This window comes from Xenopus laevis, chromosome 1S (genome assembly GCF_017654675.1).
Source record: "Xenopus laevis strain J_2021 chromosome 1S, Xenopus_laevis_v10.1, whole genome shotgun sequence".
NCBI classification, from domain to species: domain Eukaryota; kingdom Metazoa; phylum Chordata; class Amphibia; order Anura; family Pipidae; genus Xenopus; species Xenopus laevis.
In genome coordinates, this window is record NC_054372.1 from 139,663,667 (window position 1) to 139,687,035 (window position 23,369).

The 23,369-nt window shown below is 41.7% G+C and overlaps 1 protein-coding gene across 3 annotated transcripts in view; it reads right to left on the reverse strand.

Annotated features, from left to right (window-relative positions):
* The window catches only part of LOC108707097 (scavenger receptor class F member 2), a 137,956-nt gene extending 116,548 nt beyond the window's left edge, over nt 1-21,408 (reverse strand). For all 3 annotated transcript variants that reach the window (XM_041580266.1, XM_018244055.2, XM_018244054.2), the window contains exon 1: nt 20,722-21,408. In XM_041580266.1, coding sequence (XP_041436200.1) covers nt 20,722-20,954 — 233 coding nt within the window. In that variant the 5' untranslated portion in view covers nt 20,955-21,408. The remainder of the gene's footprint in view (nt 1-20,721) is intronic.
* Nucleotides 21,409-23,369: the final 1,961 nt, after the last annotated feature.

Below are 23,369 nucleotides of genomic sequence, written 5' to 3' on the forward strand. Positions count from 1 at the left end.
TCTCTGATTATAGTATGTCTGTAAGTCTAATCGCATCAGTAGCTTAATGCATGTCGATGATTCCTCTAGAGAAAATATCAGTTTGACAAGTAACAATGGGTTCGTTAGAGCTAATACTGCTGCAGTTTTCTCGGGTGCTTCTGTCTTGCTCACAGCCGGCATGCGCTCACTCTGGCCATTGACTCACTTGACTCATGACAGATGTTGGTGTGGAGCGACCTAGACCTTATATGAGTGTCGATTCGCATGATCCAAACTCGGCCTGTCGTCACAGGTGTAGTTTGCATGTTATCTCAAGCTATATTTACTAGCATCTTGTGAACGAAGAGCTGCTAGTAGTCGATGAGGATTCTCATAGATCGCGACCGCGTAGTATTTTGGTTGCACTCTCAATGTTTGTTGTGAATAGGCCGCGGGATTGTCCAAGCAAGGCCGGTCTTCCATCTACATACTCCTCCAATTCTCGATCGTCGTAAGGTTAAGCCAGTGTCGAATCGTCTGGAGGGAGCTAGGTCAACGCAGGATAGATAAGACAGGATTTTGCGGGGCCTGCCAACCGGCCATCCCTAGCAGCTGGTACTTGGGAGCTGTAATTTCAATGCACCTGGATTCTAATTGAATAGGATTTTGAGTATGTAGGGATGGTGTGATTGACGCGGAGTAGTTATGAACTCGCAGTAGGAGCTCTATCCTAGACTCAAGTTCATCTGTTGGAGAGAAAGTATCTTTGGGAACTCCTTCTAACTAGGAGTGTGTAGTTGCCTAAATTCTAGTTATATGGTAAACTTGGGTTAACATTAGCTGGCATTTTCACGATATTCTAAACTCTAAGTTGGCAAGCAATCAAGTCGATTCCGGACGTGCACGACTTACTGGGGGTCGTTGGGATACAGGTAGGTGGATCTTGTGCCATGGTAGGCTATGGGCTGTAATAGTGTTTTGTGTTGCACAAAGGTGTCGCTGCACAAGTCCTGGGGGTCATCTCTAGAGTTGAGTTAAGCGTATCATTACCATTTGCCATTGCGATCACTTATGGAAGTGCGAGTTATAGACACCTCACCCAATAACATATTTTAGAAGTCATACTCGCTCCCTAGTTGTAATACATGCCTGGGCTCGGGTAGTCTTCGAGGTACTAATAGGCCCAGTATTAAGGCTAAGGGCCAGTCTTGTCCACTCACATATGGGGTAATATTTAAAAATAAAACTAAGATTCTGGGACAGATTTGTTAGTCGTGATTAATCACCTGTTACACTTACATTATATAAGAATGATTAATGTATGATTTTTATTGTCTAAACTCGTGGACTAAGGTTAATATCTATTTTCTCAGTGCTCAGGTCTCACTAGTTGTCCATGAGCCTGGTAATTATGCTAGTCATTGAGCGTCACACCAGCGTATCGTACTGTAGTGATCTACTAGTGGTGATGAAACGGTGCTTCCCATATCCTATTAGTTCATCAATTGTAATCATCTTCTATTTGAACAGCATATAGTAAAATAGTGCACCTCTACCGTCCATATGGCTGTATATGATCGTATCATGCAGAAGCTTAAAGGGGTACTCCATAGGTGTCTATGGTTTCCTTTTGGAGCAGTATGTAGCTAGAATGGGTAGGAAAAATAGTGGGTACATGTTAGCCGCTTGATCTAAGTAGTAGCCCTAGAGTATAGGAAGTTGGAGAGTATTGGCAGGTCTGGAGAGTTGGAAGTTCGTGCGATAGCGAGGCTTTCCGAGCACTATATAAATTTGCAGACCCATTCATGAATTTGTCAGGGAACCCATATCCTTCTTCCTGCCTACAATATGGCGAATCACCTTAGCGATCATATTATTGAGATGTCATATATTCGACGGTGGGCTTGTACTCTCCAATGGTCGTAGTGGTTCGCTTGTGGTGAACCTCTAGCATGTTGACTTTAGATTCGATCGTTAGAATGAAAACTCTATGGTGATAGAGGATGCGCTAGACTCGTTGTCGTGCTCAGATCTAGAATGGTTGTGATGCTAGAGTGTGGATATACTCCTCAAGACAAGTAGTTATTAGAGGTAGTTACAAATGCAACACAAGCACGTATGACTATATAACATTTAAAATTGGTATAGCTAGCTGGATAACTGTGTTTAAGACATATTATACTGCTTCTATATAGGACATATCCGAGGAGGAATATTAGGGCTCGTAACTTTGGATCTTGTGCAGTCACATGATATACCATAAGAAGGTTTTACAATGAGTGTTAAGTCCATTAGATGCACATTCCTTCAAGTCGTTTTGTTCGGTGTGATCTGGTTTTGTGAGGACTATAATTAGGGCTTTTTACTCTCAGTGTCGCAGGGGATCGGCTGGGCGGACGGCGATGGGTTAGTGCACTTACCTAGAACTGGTAGTCAAGATAGTGGAAGATGCTTAATAATCTATCGTGTAAGTTATCCAGACATATATGTGGAGTGATACCAAAGGATCCTTCTCAATGAGTGTCTGCAGATCCACTTATCCAGACTGTCGATCAATATAAATAGTGGTATGTCGACTATGGGAGACTGCGCATCCTCTGCCATCTTGTGTCGGTGTCAGTTTGACCCGCAGTCGGTGACATGGAGCTATGCTATACTCGGTAGCCGAAGTTTCCTGGTGCTGGGCACTTCGATGTTTGGTGCGGGCAGCTGTGCTCTGCAGACCGAGTCAGAGTAATAGCGCTTCTCTCGTGCATATTAGTAGGTCGTGCGTGATCCACCTTCCTACATGGTAATCTCCCTGCTTATTGACAGACTGCTCGGTTGGTAGTGCGGTTTTTTAGCGGGTAAGAACTCATCTTACGATGAACAGTAGGATTCCTAGCGACTAGCGATTATTGAATAGACAATTAGCAATTTATTATGTGTAGTCTATTAATAGACACATGACACATGTCGTTTCCTTATCAACTCTACCGTTTGGATATCATATCGTGGACTATAGAACGGAGAATCGGATATACACGTGTTACATCAACATCACTTTGATAATAGAAGTTTTGATCAAGACATATTTACATATGTGTTAACACTTGTCTCTCTACATGGCTAACACCATATCACTTGGCATGATTGTTCTGGATATTATATCTAAATAAAGTTAGACCCACTTAGTAAGTTACATTGTATATGTAGTTGTTTCCATTGACCATTGTTTGTTTGTGTGGCAGATGTTATTGAGCTGCTGTACAAGGGTGCAGTCTAAGTTTTAAATTGGCCTAACTAATGTGAACGTATTTTATGCTATTTTCTCTCATTTCATAAATCAGAATCCTGTTCGACTCAGTATATTTGACCGCATTGGGATATAATTACTAGGCTAAACAAATTCTTTTTGGGACATGATGCATTTAGATAGGTTGATGGGTATACTTGATAGCATATCTATATTACTCATGCCCATGACTAGAACCCTGAGGGTCATTTCAAATGCGCGCTGAAGTGGCAAGAATTGTGCCCTTAGTGGCTCATTCCGTTCTGTGTAGGCGCATAAATAATCTGTTCACGTCAAGAGAATAGGTTGAGCAAAGAACGCGATACTACTTACCTATGAGACATAGCTAGAGACCTATAAATATAGTAGTGTCATAATTTGATAGCAAGTTACGCGGCAGGAATGAAGGACTAATATGTCTGCAATCGACTTCCTTAGTATGGTCCTCCTCACAATACATTGGTGTTCATAACTTAATGAAATGATGAGAACTGAGTATAGAACGTTCAGCCAATAGGATGCTGTACTGCAGTTCTTGGAAAGCCCAGGTCGTGCGTAATGACTGAATAACCTGTCAGTAGCTAATATGGTAGATAATAAACACTATAGGAGGTACTAGAAAATTATAGGTAAGTTAGTTGCAAAAGGCTCGATATATGCAAGTTCTATACCCCGACAGCTTAACATACACTCAAGGGTTAGTTGCTCGTCTATTAGCTCATACAACTAAATATATTTATTATAGTAGACTTAAACCCTTACCGAGCCGTTGGAGGGTTGGAATCTTATGACTGCATTATTAGGGGGCTAGCATACAATATACACAAGAAACGTTTCCATGTAGTGAACGACGCAGTACGATCGTCTCATTTCATAGAATAGCTATTATATGACTGAGCTCATATATCGACTCGTTGATGAATCTATTATATAGGATCTCGATCTGATTCTGTGTGTCTTTTATGTTGATTCGCAGTATCTGAAAATCCTCACATCTTCATACTCGGATAGGAATACGTTATCGTCCTATTTAATGAGCAGGAGAGAGGTACTGTACGCTACTATTAGCAATGCAACTAAAAAAGGAGCTCGCAAGTTGCCATGTTCATTCTTTGTAAGAAAATTATCAAGGGGAAGGGCTATACTGGCGCTGCTTATGTATCGGCCATGCAACATGAGCAATAGATGGTTGCCTTTATGTTGATTAGCTTTGCTTAAAAGTGCATCATAAGAGATATTCTTTATGGTGAGACGAGCTGAGACTGAGAGGGTCAAATTATATATGTGCGCGTTGGACAGAATGATTTGGCCTCGTATTTACAATAATCAATAAGATGTGACAAACAATACAGTATTTGTTCAGTGCATGCCAGAGGCTTTCAATATGGTTTCAGGGGAGGCTTCACACTACGGTTGACTTTATTTTTATCGACAATCCCACTACCGCAAGATATTTCGAAGGATCGTTGCGGTCTATCGGGGAGCTTTAGCCTCCAAATTCTTCATTCTCCATCCATCCCTTATCACTTCTGAAAGTGGCAATAGTACAATAGTAAATAATTATCTCATCTAACTCTTAATATTCACGATTAAATGATGATCTGTATGTGTATTCATTTAACACCTTTATGAGGCTGAAATAACCTGCAATGTTCAACTATATTCAATAATAATTAATTTTAGCAAAGTATGAGTCTCTATTTTACGCCTTTAACGTACTTTCACTATTAAAATGTAGAATATAATACTGATGGATATTATGAGTGAAAATAAGTATATATCATATACATGGTGTCTATGTGAATAGCTGATACTGTATAGCGCTGCGGAGGTTAGACGCATTGTTAATGAGGTTGCATCTAGTCGCTGTGGTTGCGATAACCTAGCAATGATCCAGGTACTTAGCATAAACTGGTGGATCTACGGGGTATACTCTATTGAGGGATTTACATAGAGAAGTGTGTGTTGGGACAAAACTGGCTGGCATGTTCACGTACGAGGAAACTGTGAAGGATTTCTAATCTGACGCAGGTGGAAAATCCTATTTGCAATGCATGGCGTAGAGTTTTCTTCTACTATTATGCGATGGTCGTGCAACATTTGGCTAACATTACAAAGCACGAAACATTAACAGGTTGTTGTCGTGCTACTATAGCATGATAGTATTTCGTGACCTGGAGAGGTGAGGACACTGAAGAGCACTAGAAGTCATACATTTAGATATATCAATGTAATTAGATAGTAGATCTAAACCTCTTAGCTGCATCACGCTGGCTATAATGTGAGCCTTGGGTGGGCTCTGGTCGCGGGTGAGATAAGATTTTATTTATCTTTGTCAACATTGACGTCTCTATATGTGGCTGAAATTTGTATTAATCATACTGGCTAGTGTCCATATTTTATTTTAATATGCGAATGTGTGGGATCTTCGGTCGTCGCAGTTTCCATAAGTAATAATACTAGTAGAATCATATATTAACTTACATGTGTACCTAGGAACGCTTTAGTTAGGGTGCAATCAGATAACATGTTCGGTTTGCAGACTCGCAAATAGTGGGATGGGATGATCTAGCCTTTGTGATGCTAGTTGGCTATGGCTTAGCTTCACAGTGGTATAGGTGCTGTCAATCAATCCAGCACACTGACTATACATTGTGCATATGTTTCATAGGCCTTAAAGGAATACTATAGAGCCGCCCAGATAATGAATACTGTAAGTCAATTAGTAATGACGTTTTCATCTAATTGATAGTGACTAGTGAGATATCAAGGTATATTTACTATAACCTGTATACTCTAATAATATCAATTTCTACATAGAAGTTGTGTGCCCATGTCTCACACATGTCATGATAACGTCGAGAATTGACTCTGGTCGAGGCCATTTAGGTACAATGTTACGTCTGATGCTTGATAGTGCTCAAGCTTCTCATAGTTAGTATAGTACTTACCAGAGGATAATTGCACTCACCCTGGGGTACATAAGACTGTAACATCGAGATAAGAGAGTTGAGGAAGTCGAACAGCGTGCAGATATTTTCTGCTTCTTGTGATTTAGCTCGAGCTCAGCTGTTGACTTTAACAATGCTGGATGTTGTGATGTGAGTAAAGTGACTCTTTTTATCTGCATGCTCAGGCGGGGCGCCCTTCATCTTTTGCTTATTTTAATATTACAAGTCGGTCTAATTTTGGCTAATCGGTGGTTATATGGGATTACACTTTAAAAAATTCGGGCCATGAGGCCTAGAGGTGAGTCACCTTCTAGGCACAAAAACACGATACTCATTTTTGGTCACTTTGATCAGAGACGTAATAGGGAGTTTGGAAGACCCTGGTGCCTCGCCATTGGGCTGTGCCTTTTGTTAGCCTGAGGGTGCAGAGGATCAAGGAGGGAACTTTTTACACATTACGCCTAGCGCTTGTGGAGTATTGGGAGCTCAGTACCGCATATCATTCATGAGACGCTCTACTTTTGGTTGGACCGGTGTGATCCAGGTGACTGTGTTTTGAATTCTTATGCTCTTCTCATAGTACCAGCAACATTAAGTTCATAGCACCCTCTTAAAGGTAGCACTGTGTACAAGGTCTATGTTAGTATAGCACAGGGGTGCAACTCAGTGGTCTCATTATGAAGTAAGCTCGTAGATGTAGGCGCATGACTGTGTATTGATAACATGGCTAAACTTATGTATTAATCCTATGGACTCTTATAATAGGACTAATCTTGCATCAATGCCCATGAGTTAAGAGCATGCAAGATCATTTGAAGCTAGCAATTTAGACATGCCAAGTGGCTGACTGTATTAGCTGCTCGAGTTATCTATTCTCTAGTATATAATTTTATATTCCTCTGACTGATTCCTGGTTTTTCCCCTGATTTTGGCTTGGTAGATAGATACTCATATAATTACTATCAACCCTGGGACTTGGCTTGTGTGACGTTTAATCAGAGAACTTTGAAGTCACGGTCTGTCAATTCGCACTGTATCATGGAATATTGTGAGTATGTTTCTTGAATATCTTAATCGCTATACTACTATACAGACTATATTACCATCGGACTCTGGATTGCAAATATTAAATATCATTCTTACCATCAAGTATCATCCAATGTGCTCTCTACATCGTATACTACTGATGCGGAGGCTTATATGATATTTTAGGGACACTAGGTTACCACAACACTATTCTGAACTACTGTTAAAAGTGCACGTCTCCCAATATAGCATTGGGGCCCAACAATCACGAAGCTTTGAGCGGTGTGTATCTTAGTCATAACTACTATAGCTTCAACGGCAAGCAAAGGGGGGAATTCACAAAGTGGGTCAGGATCCGAAAAGTGGATTTTTTAAATGTCTTAGAAGTGTCATAGTAACAGACAAGACAAATTTACAGAGCTATTCTACCTCGCCAATTTTTCTGACGTGTACGACACTTTACAAGGCTGATGCTCAATATCATCAGTGGGGACTACGGTTTTCTTTAGGGCTGGCTACTAACATTATGCGAGATAGCTCGCTCGACACAAGATGTAATGTCTATTGACTTACTGATTTACTCATCTAATAATCATTTGTTTTGCATGAACAATTAGTCTTTACAGACACCATTTACTGAGATGGATTTTGGATTCTTATCTCTATTTAAATTGTCTTTTAGCAAAATGACTCGATAAGACAAGTGATCGCACTCCATGATCCGATCGAAAAAGATATTCAGAACATATGTATGATCAATTGGTCGTGGCACTCTAGGACGTATCTTCATAGTGATGACGGTAAAGAAACGTCTTTGTTAGCTTATTATGCTGGATATATATTATGGCAGATTTCGGGCATAGATTCTAATATTAGAAAAATGTGTCGAAACACGCGCCCAATGCGAAATATCTCTGAGTACTGTGTTATATATTTATCTCAGAACGATAGTTTTGATGTGATGTGCATCTCCGTTTAATAATGCGCAATTATTATCGTAACTATAAATCACAGATCTAGCTCAACAGATTGGATAGGAGCATCGCATAACATCAGACGACGCACCAGTAGGAGCACTTCCTTTCGCCGATCCTAGCCTTGACATTTGGGATCAGCACATTATTATTGAAGGAGTGATGACTTATGATAAAGTAGTTTCAAAGTAAATGTTCTATATAATTGTTGTGTGGTAGATTTGGTTCAAGTTTCAACTCACCGCGCGATTCTCAGTTACAGGAGAGTATATAGACATTATTAATGGCGTTAGAGAAATAGACTGTCTAGTCTCACATGCCGTATTGGCATTACAGTAGTGCCTGTGACCTCCTCCTTCAGCTTTCTCTGTGATTCACTTGCCTGTGGTTTTTAGTTTTTGTACCGTTGATACATATTGTGAAATATATGTACATACGCCGTTGTAGTTTAACATATGGTAAATATGGTGAACATAGCACAATCATACTGAATTCCATATATAAGCTAGAGGAGTTTACAATTATGCTCCATATTAGGCATCTCAATGATCAGGAGTGCTGTCAGTACTCTATTTAGTTATAGGGCAGACCGTCTAACACATTTTCTGAATAAATCTATTATCTTTCAGACTTGCTATAAAAGCTAGATATAGCATCAGAGCTAAGCTACAGGGTCTGCTACTTACAGTCATGATGAATAGTATGTTTTAGTTGTAGTTATTCATCCAAAAACGGCTTATTGTATGTTGTCTACGTTGATACATTACAGATAATAATATGTGAATAAATTTAGAGTAGTATACTTTAGTCAGCAATGGAGCTAAAGGTAATAGAGATATCTATCACAATCTTTGTGAATATTCAAGTTCCACATACAGAATCAAACAGTAATTTCTCATGATACGTATAAGGTATATAGTGATGTATATCTACAGTGTTGGCTATAGTTACTTAAAAGTGCATTACCTAAGTACTCTAATATCTAATAATCCTCCCTTGAGGGACTTTATAGCAATGAGGATTATGTCGTTATTGGTAATGATACGACGCTTCAGACCAACACATATTATGTATGTTATAATCCTATATATTTAATTAAAATCTCTAGAACATAGCTAAAACCAGTGAATACAAGCAAGCCCAAGAGTGACAAATAGACATTCGCTCCACCAGTTACAAGCACCCCTTGATATGATTGCTGGATAAAATAATCTGCTCATGCCCAGTGCCTCGGCGTATAAGCAGGGGGTGCACAATTCACGATGCATAGACGCTGAATGGTATTCTTAAAACTACCAGCTACAGGGTTTGCGCTAGTCTATACGCTATGAGTCCCTGTCGAACTTAATTTGTAGCGCTCTAGGCGTTTGGTGGCAATAATTATTGTTATTAATAATTATAAAAAAAGAGGGAGTTAAGTGGATTGTAGATGTATCTTTTCGTTTAGGAGGGTCCGAAATTGTGACAATGAACGCGAAACTGACTAGGCGTAAATTGGTAGTGTTACTTTTCTACGCTCCTTATCAAGGGCACGCTCCTGCGCGATTGTTCTGCTCGAACCCGGGGCGTAACTAGGCACACTCTCGACAGGCACTTAGACCCACTGCGCTGTATCAAGTGTACTGAAAGCTACCTTTTACCGAGGTGCTAAACTGAATTCACTTCGCAAAATGATCACCACGTCGCTTGGATTCACGAATCGCGTAGGTGAAGACGGGAATCCACCGAGATCAGAGTTACCAATAAGAGAGAGTTCGTGGCGGCATCTTCCTAAAAAGATAGTAAAATCAAAGTTATAAGTGTGTTGCTATAGTCACACAGAAACGCTTGGCTGTTGCTCATATGCAGTTTCTATGTAGATGCATGGTGATAGGGCTGAAAAAGGATCGAAATTCTTTTTGGGGCTGCTCCCTCCTTCCCCTTACAAACACATGTTATTTCTCATAACGTACAGTCACCGCGCACTCTTTAGACCTCTCATCTTTCATACACGTGCTGCACTCATGCTGTAGGGCAATCAACAAATAAATTTTTATTCATGTGATTTTTCTCTTGACACCGTGTTTCTCGTGCAGGGCACACTGTAGTAGATAAGGAGGATGTGAAGATTCATGTACGGTCTATTGGTTGACTCCGCTCCTTCTGGATAAATCTATGCAGTATGTTCTCTGCCACATTTCTGCATTATAAAAGTCACCTTGCTAAATTAATCTTCATATACTGTCATTTAGCTAACCCCACATACACACAGTAACTCTATAACGGGACTTGCTAGAACTTTAGTCTCAAAATCGTGACTGTTAGAGAAGCTAATCTATCGTGCAACTTCCTTATACCAGCTACCTGACTTTGGAAGGGTGGGCATCTACTTCACAGTGGACTGCACCTGCGCGCGAACTTAAATCCTGGCATTCATAATAGTGATACATTTAAATATGATCATGCGTGTGGGTGAGCTCGGCAATAAGCGGGAAAACGTACCCGAGGGCGAAGTTAAGTAGAAATGTTGCGGGAAGGAAGGGATTTGAGCGTGGTCGTTAGCAGTGATATTTGTCCGTGTGGAGTCGAAGTGCATGTCAGTGAAATTCCTGACACCTGCCAGTCGAGAGGGGACTGCTCATCATTTTTGCTCGACAGTTTGCTCTCACCAGGCTTATAAGTAACAGTTTTAATGATTAGGGGTTGGATGATAATCACCTAAATGTTGTCATGACACAAGTAACACTTAATAGGAGGTGTATCTACTCTGATTAGTAGATGACAGTCCTGTATGGCTACCAAAATAGACGAGCCTCGGAGATGACCCAGTGGCTATAGTTGTTGGTAGCCTTCAGGGGTGCTTTGAACACATATGTTCGGGCTTGCGCTGTTTCATCTCTGGCCCAACCTCTCAATTAACAATTTCTGTATCCTGCTGATGCTCAGGTGCGTTTAATAAATTATGGGTCAATTATAACAATACGATTCTCTTAAGACTAATTAGCTATATCAGAATATCATGCACAATCTGTGGCATGACTAAATTTTACTAATATTTTTATCCATTGCTCTTTTCTCTATCTATTGGACTGCGAACTGAACCTTTGTATTCTTTGCTATTCTCATTTTTTCTTTCTTCTGCATACCAATTTTTGTAATACCCATAGAAGGGGTTGATATATATATATATATAGATAACTTTAGTATGTATAAAGAGTGATATTCTGAGACAATAATATTAGATTGGTTTCATTTTTTATTATATATAAAGGTTTTTGAATAGATCCTATTTAGCTTATATTATCATACAATAAATACAATTTCCGCAAAAATCTCGCAATGGGCAGGTTTTGGCGGTTCTCCTATTTTGTTCTCTTTAAAATATCATCGGACTTTGGTGCCTTGTTTTAAATTCCTGTATAATCCTCACTGCATCTGGGTCCAAAGGCTAAATTTCCTTGGGAGATTCTTGATTGAGCATTTTATCTGACCAGTGTAGACTACATCTGAAATTTAGGAATGTGAGTGTGTCCAGTCCTCACAACATAATCTCAAACAAGTTGGATTGGTTCCCGGTAGGTGGCGGGCTGCTGCATCAGGGCAGCACTGGGCATGTCTCCCCCCACCCGCTTGCAAGCTAACGGAATGCTCAAGCAGAGGAACAACTCTGGGGCAATGTGTTGCGAACCTGCTTGAAAAATTGGGGCAGTTAAGGCGGACAAAGAAGCCGAACTAGGGTCAGGCTTCAAAAAAGTGCACTCCCCACATCATTTAGCGCCCCAAGGCATGTGCCTTTACTACTCCCCTAGTTGCAGCTCATCACACAACACACACGGAGGCCCATGCTATGAGCCACAACCCCCAATGCACCTTGGTTTTCTTTTTATTGAGGCTGTGATTGGTGTGAATTGGCTGTGTTTGGTTTGCGGTCAGGCGCTCCCTGGTTTTCAGGTGGTGACAGATCTGGTTTGGCAAGAGCCCACAGAGTTTTTTCCCCATGTCCCGCACCCAGTAACAACACTGCTAAAAATGGCAATTTACGTTAACCAGAGAGATGAAGACGTCGTTTCTGTAAGCGAGAAACAATATGACAAATGTTATATTCATTCTGATGGAAATAAGAAATATTGCAAGTTGATAAAGTATGTAACATGGGTACTGAAATATAAAGTTAATGTCCACAAGTTGGTGGTTTATTTGTTCTAAATATTCTTAACATCTTGCCTTTGCCAAAGTGATGCATTAAGGGCTAACTTCTGTTTTCAAAAGAACAATTCAACTCAAGACAGAAAGTTTGATCGAGGGAGGACCCAGTATCAAGTGCAAGCCATGAATAGATAGAAGGTTCTATCAATGTTTACTAATGGAAGTGGGTGCAGTTACATAGACTAGATGGAAAGGACTCCATTGGGCACTTGATTGAGGGATTCTGGTACACTGGCGCGCACCTATACTTGTATACCAATATGTGTAGAATAATTGTGGCCATAAATACTTATTGTAGGTCGTGATGGGACGAATTTGCCGCGTTCTCGCTTCGCCAGAAAAATTCGCCGAAATTTCGCGAAATCGGGAAAAATTCGGTAAATCGTCGCGGCGTCTGTTTCTTCGAACCGCGGACGCCCGTTTTTGACGAAATTTTGACGGCGAATTTTTTTTCGAATTTTCGCGGAAGTTTCCGAATTTAAATTCGCTGGCGGCGAATCGCGCAAATTGCCGTGAATTCCGCGCCTGGCGAAATAAATTCGCGCATCACTAATTGTAGAAGTACATTTGTCTTGTTTCATGCATTTTCAATTTTAAGAAGACTCACTTGGCTCCAATTGAAATTTATAAAGTACCTAAGTGTCGAGGAGTTACAAATTTTATAACCTTTCCTCTACTAATTGCAGGTCCCTCTGAGACAGGGGTGAGAACATGCTCGCCAGTAGCATGGAAAAATACACTGGAATATGGTAATACTAGCAGGGAAAGGTTACAACACCACAGGAAAATGCCCTGTATAGAATTAGAATTAGACCTTAAAAATAAATAAACTTAAAAAAATAAGGCTTACTATAGAGTTTTGTCTAATTAAAACAAACACAGAACACACAATAATCCGCTATAAATGTGAAAAGGTTGGAAATGGATGGATCAATAATTCTATTTCTTGTGGATTGACTTATTACGACACTGGGCAACAGTTGTTTTTAAACAAGTCAGCTTTATGAAATGTGTCTGTTTCAACCTCAGTTCTGAGTGCTACAGCCTGAATGGCACTTTAATAACTGCACATATATTTATTGTTGTCATATAAGGTTGATTTTAGATTGGTCGTTTCAGTGAAGCCCTTATGTGAGGGACTAGTAGTAGGCCTTAGAAAGACACTTGTGGATTGCAGAACAAATGGCTGCCTGCACTCTTCTACATTATTGTGTTCCAAAAGAGTGCCAGATACACTACCAGGCGTGCATGTGCTAAGTTTTCCCCTGAACATGGTTTTTTTTAAAGTTTTATGGGGGGGGGTGAGGGGCTGACCCAATTTTTACTTTTTAACTTGATGGGGGGGAACTGGCCACAAAAGTTGCACATTTATATGTGGGCTGCTTTGATTTTTTTTTTCCAGGGCTGCTTTTTACTACCCAACACAAATTTTCATCACATCTCGAGGCGTATTTCGGCAGCAGATCTGGACATCACTTCCCCGAGTGATGTCCAGGATCCTGGCGCGAAAACGCGAGAGTGTGATGAAAATTTTGTAGTGATACGGCACGAAGTAACTGGGTACTGCGTAAAGGCTGCGACTGGATAGACACAGCTGAATCCGGGGTGACTCGATGCGAACCGCATCTATTTCTTTTTCTGTTGACTGTTTTTCTCCAGTCTCAGCCTGTGTATAAGTTTGAATAAATGATAACGGCCTGTATAAGTGCAATACGTTCTTGTATAGTTCAAAGTCCTGTATAAATTAAAAGAATGTATAAATGCATAAGTTTATAGGGAGTGCATAAATATTGTATACGTGCATAAGTTTGTATAAGTAAATACAGTCCTGTAATAGAGCTCGAATAGTATTGTATAGAGTGTAATAAGTATTGTATAAGTGTATACAGTCCTTGTATAAGTAATAAGTCAGGCAATGTCCAAAAGTGCGGACAGGGGGCCCCAATTGCGGCTGTTTCAAATTTAACCGGCTCTTGCCTCGTCATGAAAATTAATAATAATGAGCCCCCCAGCACAGTGCGATCAGGAAATCCCTAGCAGTAATATTTGGGCACATTAGGTTGAATGATCTGCCACTTGGGTCTATAACTGCTGCCTGTGTGCTGACATGGGTTTAGTAATAGATACGTACTGGCACGTAGAGGTTTTCACAATACTTCTTTAGGGCTGAAGGTGTCAATAGACGTATGACGTGCGTAAGTAAACTAAAAGAGTATGGCGGGTCACTATGTTCCAGATTGTCTATGGTAAAGCTGGCCAATCAGACGCAAAGATCCAAATCGTACGACATCATTGTACGATCGGACTTTTCCTCTCCCAACCTGTCAGCCAAAATTCAGATCAAAGCTTACCATTTCCGAGCAAATAAAGTAGTTAAAGAACAGATGCAGCTGATGTGCTACCTCTGACAGCTTTATCGTATGATAGACAAAGCGAGTGACAGTCTCCCACTGAAAATGTACGATGGCAATACATGCAGAGTTTATCGGCAGCTTGAACAGAATTTTTAACCTGTCCGGGGATCACCAAACGAGGATCTCCACCGGGCAAAAATGTCTGGACTCTCTAACACAAGGTCCGAAAATCATACTCCATGATTCGTAGATTGGAAAATGCGTGCGTCTTATGGCCAGCCTAACACCTTCATCACAGGTAGCAGCGGGCCGCCATCAGGGGGGGGACAGGGGGGAGAGTTGTATGGGCCCGAAGGTAAGTGGGGCCAGAACGCCAATTACTTGATTAGCCGGGGTCCCCCAACACAATCTTTCTGAGGCTGCTGACTTTGGAAATGGGCATGGACGTTTAGGGGCCCCTGGCCAATTAGGCCCACAAATTTTTTTTCTCATGAGTGGGGGTCTAGCACCAAATGTTTTTTAATGGGGGGCCTGGCCACAAATGTTTTATGGGGGGGCCCTGACCACTAATATTTTTACTTTTTTATTACGATGTGGGAACCCCGGAGGCCACATATTTTTTTGTTCTTTACTGTGTGGGGGGCGGATCTGTGGGTGGAAGGGGCGGACCTGTAGTTGGGGCATGTTGGGTGGCGCGCAGCCGCAGGGGGCGCCAGGAATTTTTGTTCGTATTGGGGCCTGCGATTTCTGATGGGGTCTGGATGCAGTATAGACCAAGGTGGCAGATATTTCACTATGTGCCTTTAATATTATGCTACGGCTAATTGGAATTAATGTTATTTAATGTTAATGGTTTCAAAGATGTCGGCTGAAATGTCGGGCCCACACATTTTTCAACCTCACCAATCTGGCCTCTTTGCAAAAAAAGTTTGGGCAGCCTGTCAATAACGTATTGTTATAGTGCTAGTATTTGGTATATAGTGCATAAGTATTGGTTAAGTGCATAAGTTTGTATAAGTGCTAAGTAATTCGTATACAGTGCATAAGTTTCCTGTAATAAAGTGAAATAATGTCCTGTATACCAGTGCATAAGTATTGTATAAGTGAATAAGTCCTGTATAAGTGCATAAGTAATTGTATAAGTGCATAAGTATTTGTAATAGTGCCTAAGGTATTGTATAAGTTGAATTAGATTGTATAAGTGAATAAGTCTGTATGAGTGCATAAATCCTGTATATAGTGCTTAAGTCACATTCCTGTAATTGCAACATAAAAGCTCTAAGTTTATGTGTAAATGTCCCAGTTAAGCTACTGAAAACGTTGTCATTTTCCATACAGTAATGATACACGAGTATAATGAATTCTTTTAAACAGTTTAACAAGTTTCATAAAAGAGAAACATTGATGCGGGTTGGGCAGCCTGGGAACTCTGACAATCTAGTCCCAGCCTAAAAAACTTCTGGCGCGAACTTGCCTCCAACTTTGTACAGAATGGCAAAGTTTCACCAAGTCTAAACCCCGAGAGAAGAAGTTTGGGTGGACATGTTTCCCTTTTTGCCCCACCTCCTAGAGGGACTCAGGGTAGCAACTGGAATTTCCTTCTGCCATCCTGGCTGTTAAAACCATTTCAAGCTTGGCCTGGCCAGCCTCAGTAAACTCCGACTTCGTTTCCGCTAGCTGCAGTGCAAAGATGTGAGGCTCTGGGCTGCTGCTAATTGCAACAATAGAATCTCCAGTCCAAGTGCGAAAGATCCAGCAGCTTCTGCTCCAAGGGGGGGCAACCACATCCTGTTCCGGATTCAATACAAGGCACCATCCTGCGACAGTCGGAGAAGTTAATAGTGGACGGCATTGGGCGGGTCTGGAGTTAAATTTCTTCTTTATTCTCATAACTCGTGGATGGGAAAGTAACGGATCGGGGACTTTGAGCAGCGCTTGCGGCTTTTTAAAAATGCTGAGATGCGCGGGGTAGTTGGCGTGGCTGGCCTCTGGGGGAGTCTCTGAACTTTTCCACTTCTAGGAGATCTGGTTGGAGGGGGGGGGGGTGCGTCTGTCTGGGATGCGATTGTCTGGCGCTCTGTGGATCGGAATGGGGATGAGGAGAAGAGGAAAAGCAGGAGGAGATGCTGAGGGATGTGCGGTCAAATGGACTTTCATGCCTACTCTTCAGCAAAATGCGAGGGCTGCACTCAACTTTGTGCTACTTTTTGGCTTCTTTGTGTCATGAACTATGGAAGTGCTCAGGACTCAAGTCTAGAGAAGGAAATGTCTGCAAGGCCCAAGGGTAAGGGACATAGTAACACTGGCCTGTAATATATGCAGTATGTGTTGTGTGTGTGTGCACAGAATGAGGGCACTGTGCAAAACATTTACACCTCAGAGCTGGAGCCCAGGGCAATGATCTATTGTTTTGTGGGCACCATTTAGGCACATCTCCTTTGCTCCTGCCACGACTCATTGTGTAGGCAGGAGCTTCAGGTTTTCATTATTGTACAATGTGTTTCTTGCTGGGTAATAAAGTTAACACTTTTCTCCACACACAAAGCACTACACTCACTCACATGTCTACATGATCTACACCATTTTGTGTAACATGCCACACACCAGTAACATTCCTCACACTCACATTATGCAAATAATACAATAATATTTATAAGATAGATGAGACACATGGTGTGAAGTGAGTCCACTCCTGTTTCATACTTTTAACCACACACAACATATATATTATAATATATATATAATATGTATATATATATATATATAATACAGTATATATCATTCTACTGTCCTAAATTGGCTTCCAGTCCTCGTCACATTTCTGCATGAAACGCCAGCAGGTAGGTGTTTTTTATCATCATCTTAATTTCTTACTGAGAATGAAGAACAATCGTGGCCATGGTGTGATATTGGAAGCTGAACAGGGGATTTTTCATGAGAGGCAACAGATTACAAAAAAAGTCTAAAACTAAAAAGCAAGCAAAACTCATTTTAAGGCAAATCAAATCACAGAAGCAGATAGCCAATGCAAACAGGCAAAATAGCCTCATGGGCCTTGTCTTCTTTATTCCATTAAAGGCTGTTAAGATTAACTATTCGTAATTTTCAAATATTTCTGGCTCCTCGTTTATTGCAAAAGCCCCTTTGGGACTGATGGCAGGAGAAATTTGTGTGTTCCTCATCAAGGCTTGGGACCTCTTATCCAGAATGCTCTGGGTCTGGAGGTTGGCCTGGAAGGGTATTTCCATAATTTTGGATTCAACTTGACTATAAATTTAAAATATTGCGTAACCCAACAGGTTTGTTTTTGCCTTTCAAATGGATGGATTAATTATTCTTATTAGGATCAAAGTAGGGGTATGTTTTTCATTATTACAGAGAAAAAGTAAAATAATTTTTAAACTTTATAATGGAGTGTATGAGTGTATGATTATTTTATTTTAATGGCAGTGTATGAGAGACGGGGCATTCCTGGTAATTCGTGAGTTTCTTGGATACGGTTTCTGGACATGGTACTATAGTATACAAGCAATGCCTTTGAGGAATACTGCTCCTTCCTGAAGAAACACTACTATTTTTTGCACACCATCTACGGGGGGGGGTGGTTCCAGGGTCGGGACTGGGCCTGTGGGAGACTGGGAAAACCGGTGGGCACAAGCCTTCTGGCCAGCAGTTTGCTCTGCTCCGATCCCCCCTCCCGCATATCCCATCTGCAAATGAGGAAACTGAACGCGCAAGAGCCCACTGTGTGGGGGAAACGGGGTATTAATGATTGGGGTGCCCGTGGGCCAATTTCTAAGAAACTGACCTGCACCCGCGACCAAACCAACCCGATGTTTACCCACTTTGATCCACTACCCGGAATCCCACAACTGCGCTTATCTGCAACCCGCAACCCGCTAACCACCATCAACAGGAAGTGATGGTGCTACCAAACAAAAGTGGGTGTCATCAAAAAGTGGGCGGGGAAGGAAACAACTTTGATTAAAACTTTAAAAAGGATTAAAATATAGACAATATTACATAAGATAAGATTTGAATGAGACTTCGGCGAACCCCCAGCCCGCAAACCGGCATTGAAAATCAATTTTCCCAAAGGGTGCCATTTTTTTGTTAGAAACAGATATACTGGATAGAGTCTGCAGCCGGGTGGGTACGCAAAAAAAAGTGGGCCCTTTGGAATGATTTTCAATGCGGGTTGCGGGGTCTGTGGGTCGGAGTCCTCATCTAATTTCTTACTTATGTAATATTTGTTCTATATTTTAATCTTTTAAAAGTTTTTATCAAAAGTTGTTTCTGTCCCGACCACTTTTGATGAACCACTTTTGGTTTGTAGCACCAATCACTTCCTGGTAGGGGTTGTTTCGGGTTGCAGATAAGGCAGTTTGTGGGTCCGGGTAGTGGATCAAAGTGGGTTAACATGCGGGTTGGCGGTTTTGGTCGCGGTTGGCAGGGTTCAGGTCTTTATGAATTGGCCCCCGGGCCCCCAAATCATAATACCCTTTTCCCCACGCAGTTGGGCCTTTGCGCGTTTTCAGTTCTCCTCATGCAATGGGTGTATGCGGGAGGGGGGTTATCTGGAGCAGAGCCAACTGCTGGCTCAGAAGGGCTGGTGCCACCGGTTTTTTCCCAGTCTCCCACAGGCCCAGTCCGACCCTGGATACCACCCCCCCGTAGAATGGGTGTGCAACAATAGTAGATTGTTCTTCAGAAGGAGCAGTATTCCTCAAAGGCATTTTGCTTGTATACTAATAGGACCATTGTCGCAGAAACCCGTTATCCACGAAAGCTCGAATTTACAGGAATGCCTGTCTCTCGATACACTCCATTATAAATAAATAATCATACACTCATACACTCATTACTAAATTTTAAAAAATTATTTTCTTTTTCTCTGTAATAAATGAAACAGTACTCGTACTTTGATCCTAATTAAGATATAATTAATCCATCATGAAAAGGCAAAACAAACCTGTTTGGGTTTTACGCAATATTTAAATTATATTCAAGTTGAGATCCAATTATGGAAATATTCCTTATCCAGGCAAGCCCCAGACCCAGAGCATTCTGGATAAGAGGTCCATGCCTGATAGGAAGACATAAAATTTCTCCTGGCCATCAGTCCCAAAGGCTTTTTGGAATATAAGAGGGAGCCGTGAAATATTTGTAAAATTACTGAAGTTTAACAGGCACTTTAATGGGCAATAAAGAGCAAGGGGCCCATGAAAGGCTTTATTTTCCTGTTTTGCATTGCTAAATCTGCTTCTTGTGTTTGGATTTGCTTTAATTAGTTTTTTTGCTTCTTTAGTTTTAGCTTTTTTGTAATCTTAGGGGGGGGGAGGGGGGGGGGGGGGGTGCCTCTCATGAAAATCTGTTCAGGCTTCAATATCACACCATGGCGAGCACTTGTACTCATTCTTCAGTAAGAATTAAGATGATGATAAACACCTACCCTGCTGCGTTTCCTGCAGAAATGTGTACGAGGAAACTGGAAGCAATTTTTAGGGAGTATATATTGATATATATGTATGTATATATTATCTATATATTATATATATATATATATATATATATATGTTTGTGTGTGTAAAAGTATGAAGGTGAGTGTGTGTGTCTCATCTACATAAGATATTTTTGTATTATTTTGCATATATGTGAGTGTGAGGATGTTACTGGGTGTGGGCTGTACACAAATGGGTGTAGATCATGTAGACATGTGAGTGAGTGTAGGTGCTTGTGTGTGGGAGAAAGTGTTACTGTTATTACCCAGCAGAACACATTGTACATAATGAAAACCTGAAGCTCCTCCTACTACAATGAGTCTGTGGCAGAGCAAATGGATGTGTGCCTATAATGTGCCCACAAAGAACAATAGATCATTTGGCCCTGGCTCCAGCTCTGAGGTGTAAATGGGTTTGCACAGTGCCCTCATTCTGTGGCACACACACACACACATATACTGCATATATACAGGCAGTGTTACTATGTCCTCTTACCCTGGTGCCTTGCAGACATTCCTTCCTCTAGGACTGAGTTCCTGAGCACTTCCATAGTTCATGACACAAAGAAGCAAAAGTAGCACAAAGTTGATGTGCAGCCCTCGTGTCATTTTGCTGAAGAGATCAGGCATGAAAGTCCATTTGGCCGCACATCCCTCCAGCATCTCCTCCTGCTTTCCTCTTCTCCTCATCCCCATCCGATCCACAGACGCCGATTGCACAATCTGCATCCCAGACAGACGCACCCCCCCCCCCTCCAACCAGATCTCCTAGAAGTGGAAAAGTTTCAGACTCCCCCAGAGGCAGCCACCGCCAAGTCCCCGCGCATCTCAGCTTTAGAAAAAGCGCAAGCGCTGCTCCAAAGTCGATCCGTTACTTTCCCATCCACGAGGTTATGAGAATAAGAAGAATAACTCCAGACTCCGCCAATGCTCGTCCACTATTAACTTCTCCGACTGTCGCAGGAGGTGGCCTTGTATTGAATCCGAACAGGATGTCGGTTCCTCCCCCTGGAGCAGAGCTGCTGGATCTGCACTTGGGACTGGGATTCTATTGTTGCAGTAGCAGCAGCCCAGAGCCTCACATCTTGCGACTTGCAGCGAGCGGAAACGAATCGGAGTTACTGAGGCTGCCAGGCAGCTTGAAATGGTTTTTACAGCAGGAGTGGCAGAAGGAAATTCCAGATTTGCTACCCTGATCCTCTAGGAGGTGGGGCAAAAGGGACATGTCCCACCCAAACTTCTTCTCTCGGGGTAGAACTTGGTGAACTTGCCATTTGTACAAGGTGGGAGCAAGTCGCGCAGAAGTTTTAGGGCTGGGAGAGATTGTCAGAGTTCCCATGGCTCCCAACTGCATCAATGTTTCTCTTTTATGAAACTTTGTAACTGTTTAAAGGAGATCATATACTCTGTATCATACTGTATGGAAAATGACAACTTGTTTCTGTATGCTTAACTGGGACATTTACACTATAACTTGTTAGGAGCTTTTAGTTGCAATTACAGGAATGTGGACTTAAGCACTTATACAGGATTTATGCACTCATACAGGACTTATTCACTTATACAATACTTATGCACTTATACAATACTTATGCACTTATACAATACTTATGCACTTATACAATACTTATGCACTTATACAGGACTTATTCACTTATACAATACTTATGCACTTATACAGGACTTATTCACTTATACAGGACTTATGCACTTATACAATACTTATGCACTTATACAATACTTATGCACTTATACAATACTTATGCACTTATACAATACTTATGCACTTATACAATACTTATGACAGGGGTGCCCAAACTTTTTGCAAAGAGGGCCAGATTTGGTGAGGTGAAAATGTGTGGGGGCCGACTATTCAGCCTGACATTCTTTGAACCATTAACATTAAATAACATTAATCAATTAGCCGTAGCAGTAATATTAAGGCACATTAGTGAAATGATCTGCCACTTGGTCTATACTGCTATCCAGGACCGCCATCAGAAATCGCAGGGCCCCAATACGACAAAATTTCCTGGGCCCCCTGGGCTGCGCCCACCACATGCCCCACCTACAGGTCCGCCCCTTCCCACCCACAGATCCGCCCCTGCCACACAGTAAAGAACAAAAAAAATATTGTTGGCTCGGGTTCCCACATGTTAATAAAAAAGTAAAAAGATATTAGTGGTCAGGGCCCCCCCATAAAAAAACATTTGTGGCCAGGGCCCCCCCATTAAAAAAACATTGGTGGCTAGGACCCCACATGAGAAAAAAAAATTTGTGGCCTAAATTGGTGGCCAGGGCCCCTTAAACGTCCATGCCTTTCCAAAGTCAGCAGCTCTCAGAAAGATTGGGGACCCGGCTAATCAAGTAAGTGTGGCGTGTCTGGGCCCCACTTACCTTCGGGGCCCCATACAACTCTCCCCCCTGTCCCCCCCCTGATGGCGGCCCTGCTGCTACCTGTGTGATGAAGGTGTTAAGCTGGCCATAGACGCAACGATCCAATCGTACGAATCATGGATTCGTATGATTTTCGGACCGTGTGTAGAGAGTCCAGACATTTTTTGTCCGGTGGAGATCGGTCGTTTGGTGGATCGGACAGGTTAGAAAATTTCTGTCAGCTGCCGATAATATCTCTGCATGTATTGCCGATCGTACGATTTTCAGTGGGAGACTGTCACTCGCTTTGTCTATCATACGATAGCTGTCAGAGGTAGTACATCAGCTGATCTGTTCTTTAACTACTTTATTTGCTCGGAATGGTAAGACTTTGATCTGAATGGTTGGTGACAGGTTGGGAGATGGGAAAGTCCGATCGTACAATGATTCGTACGATCGGATCTTTGCGTCTATGGCCAGCTTTAGCCATAGACACATACTGGAACATAGTGACGCCATACTTCTTTAGTTTACTGTACTGGCACGTCAGTACGTCTATTGACACCTTCAGCCCTAAAGAAGTATGTGAAAACTCTACGTGCCAGTACGTATCTATTACTAACCCATTCAGCACACAGGCAGCAGTATAGACCAAGTGGCAGATCATTTCACTAATGTGCCCAAATATTACTGCTATGGGATTCCTGATCGCACTGTGCTGGGGGGCCTCATTATTATTAATTTCATGACGGAGGCTAAGAGCCGGTG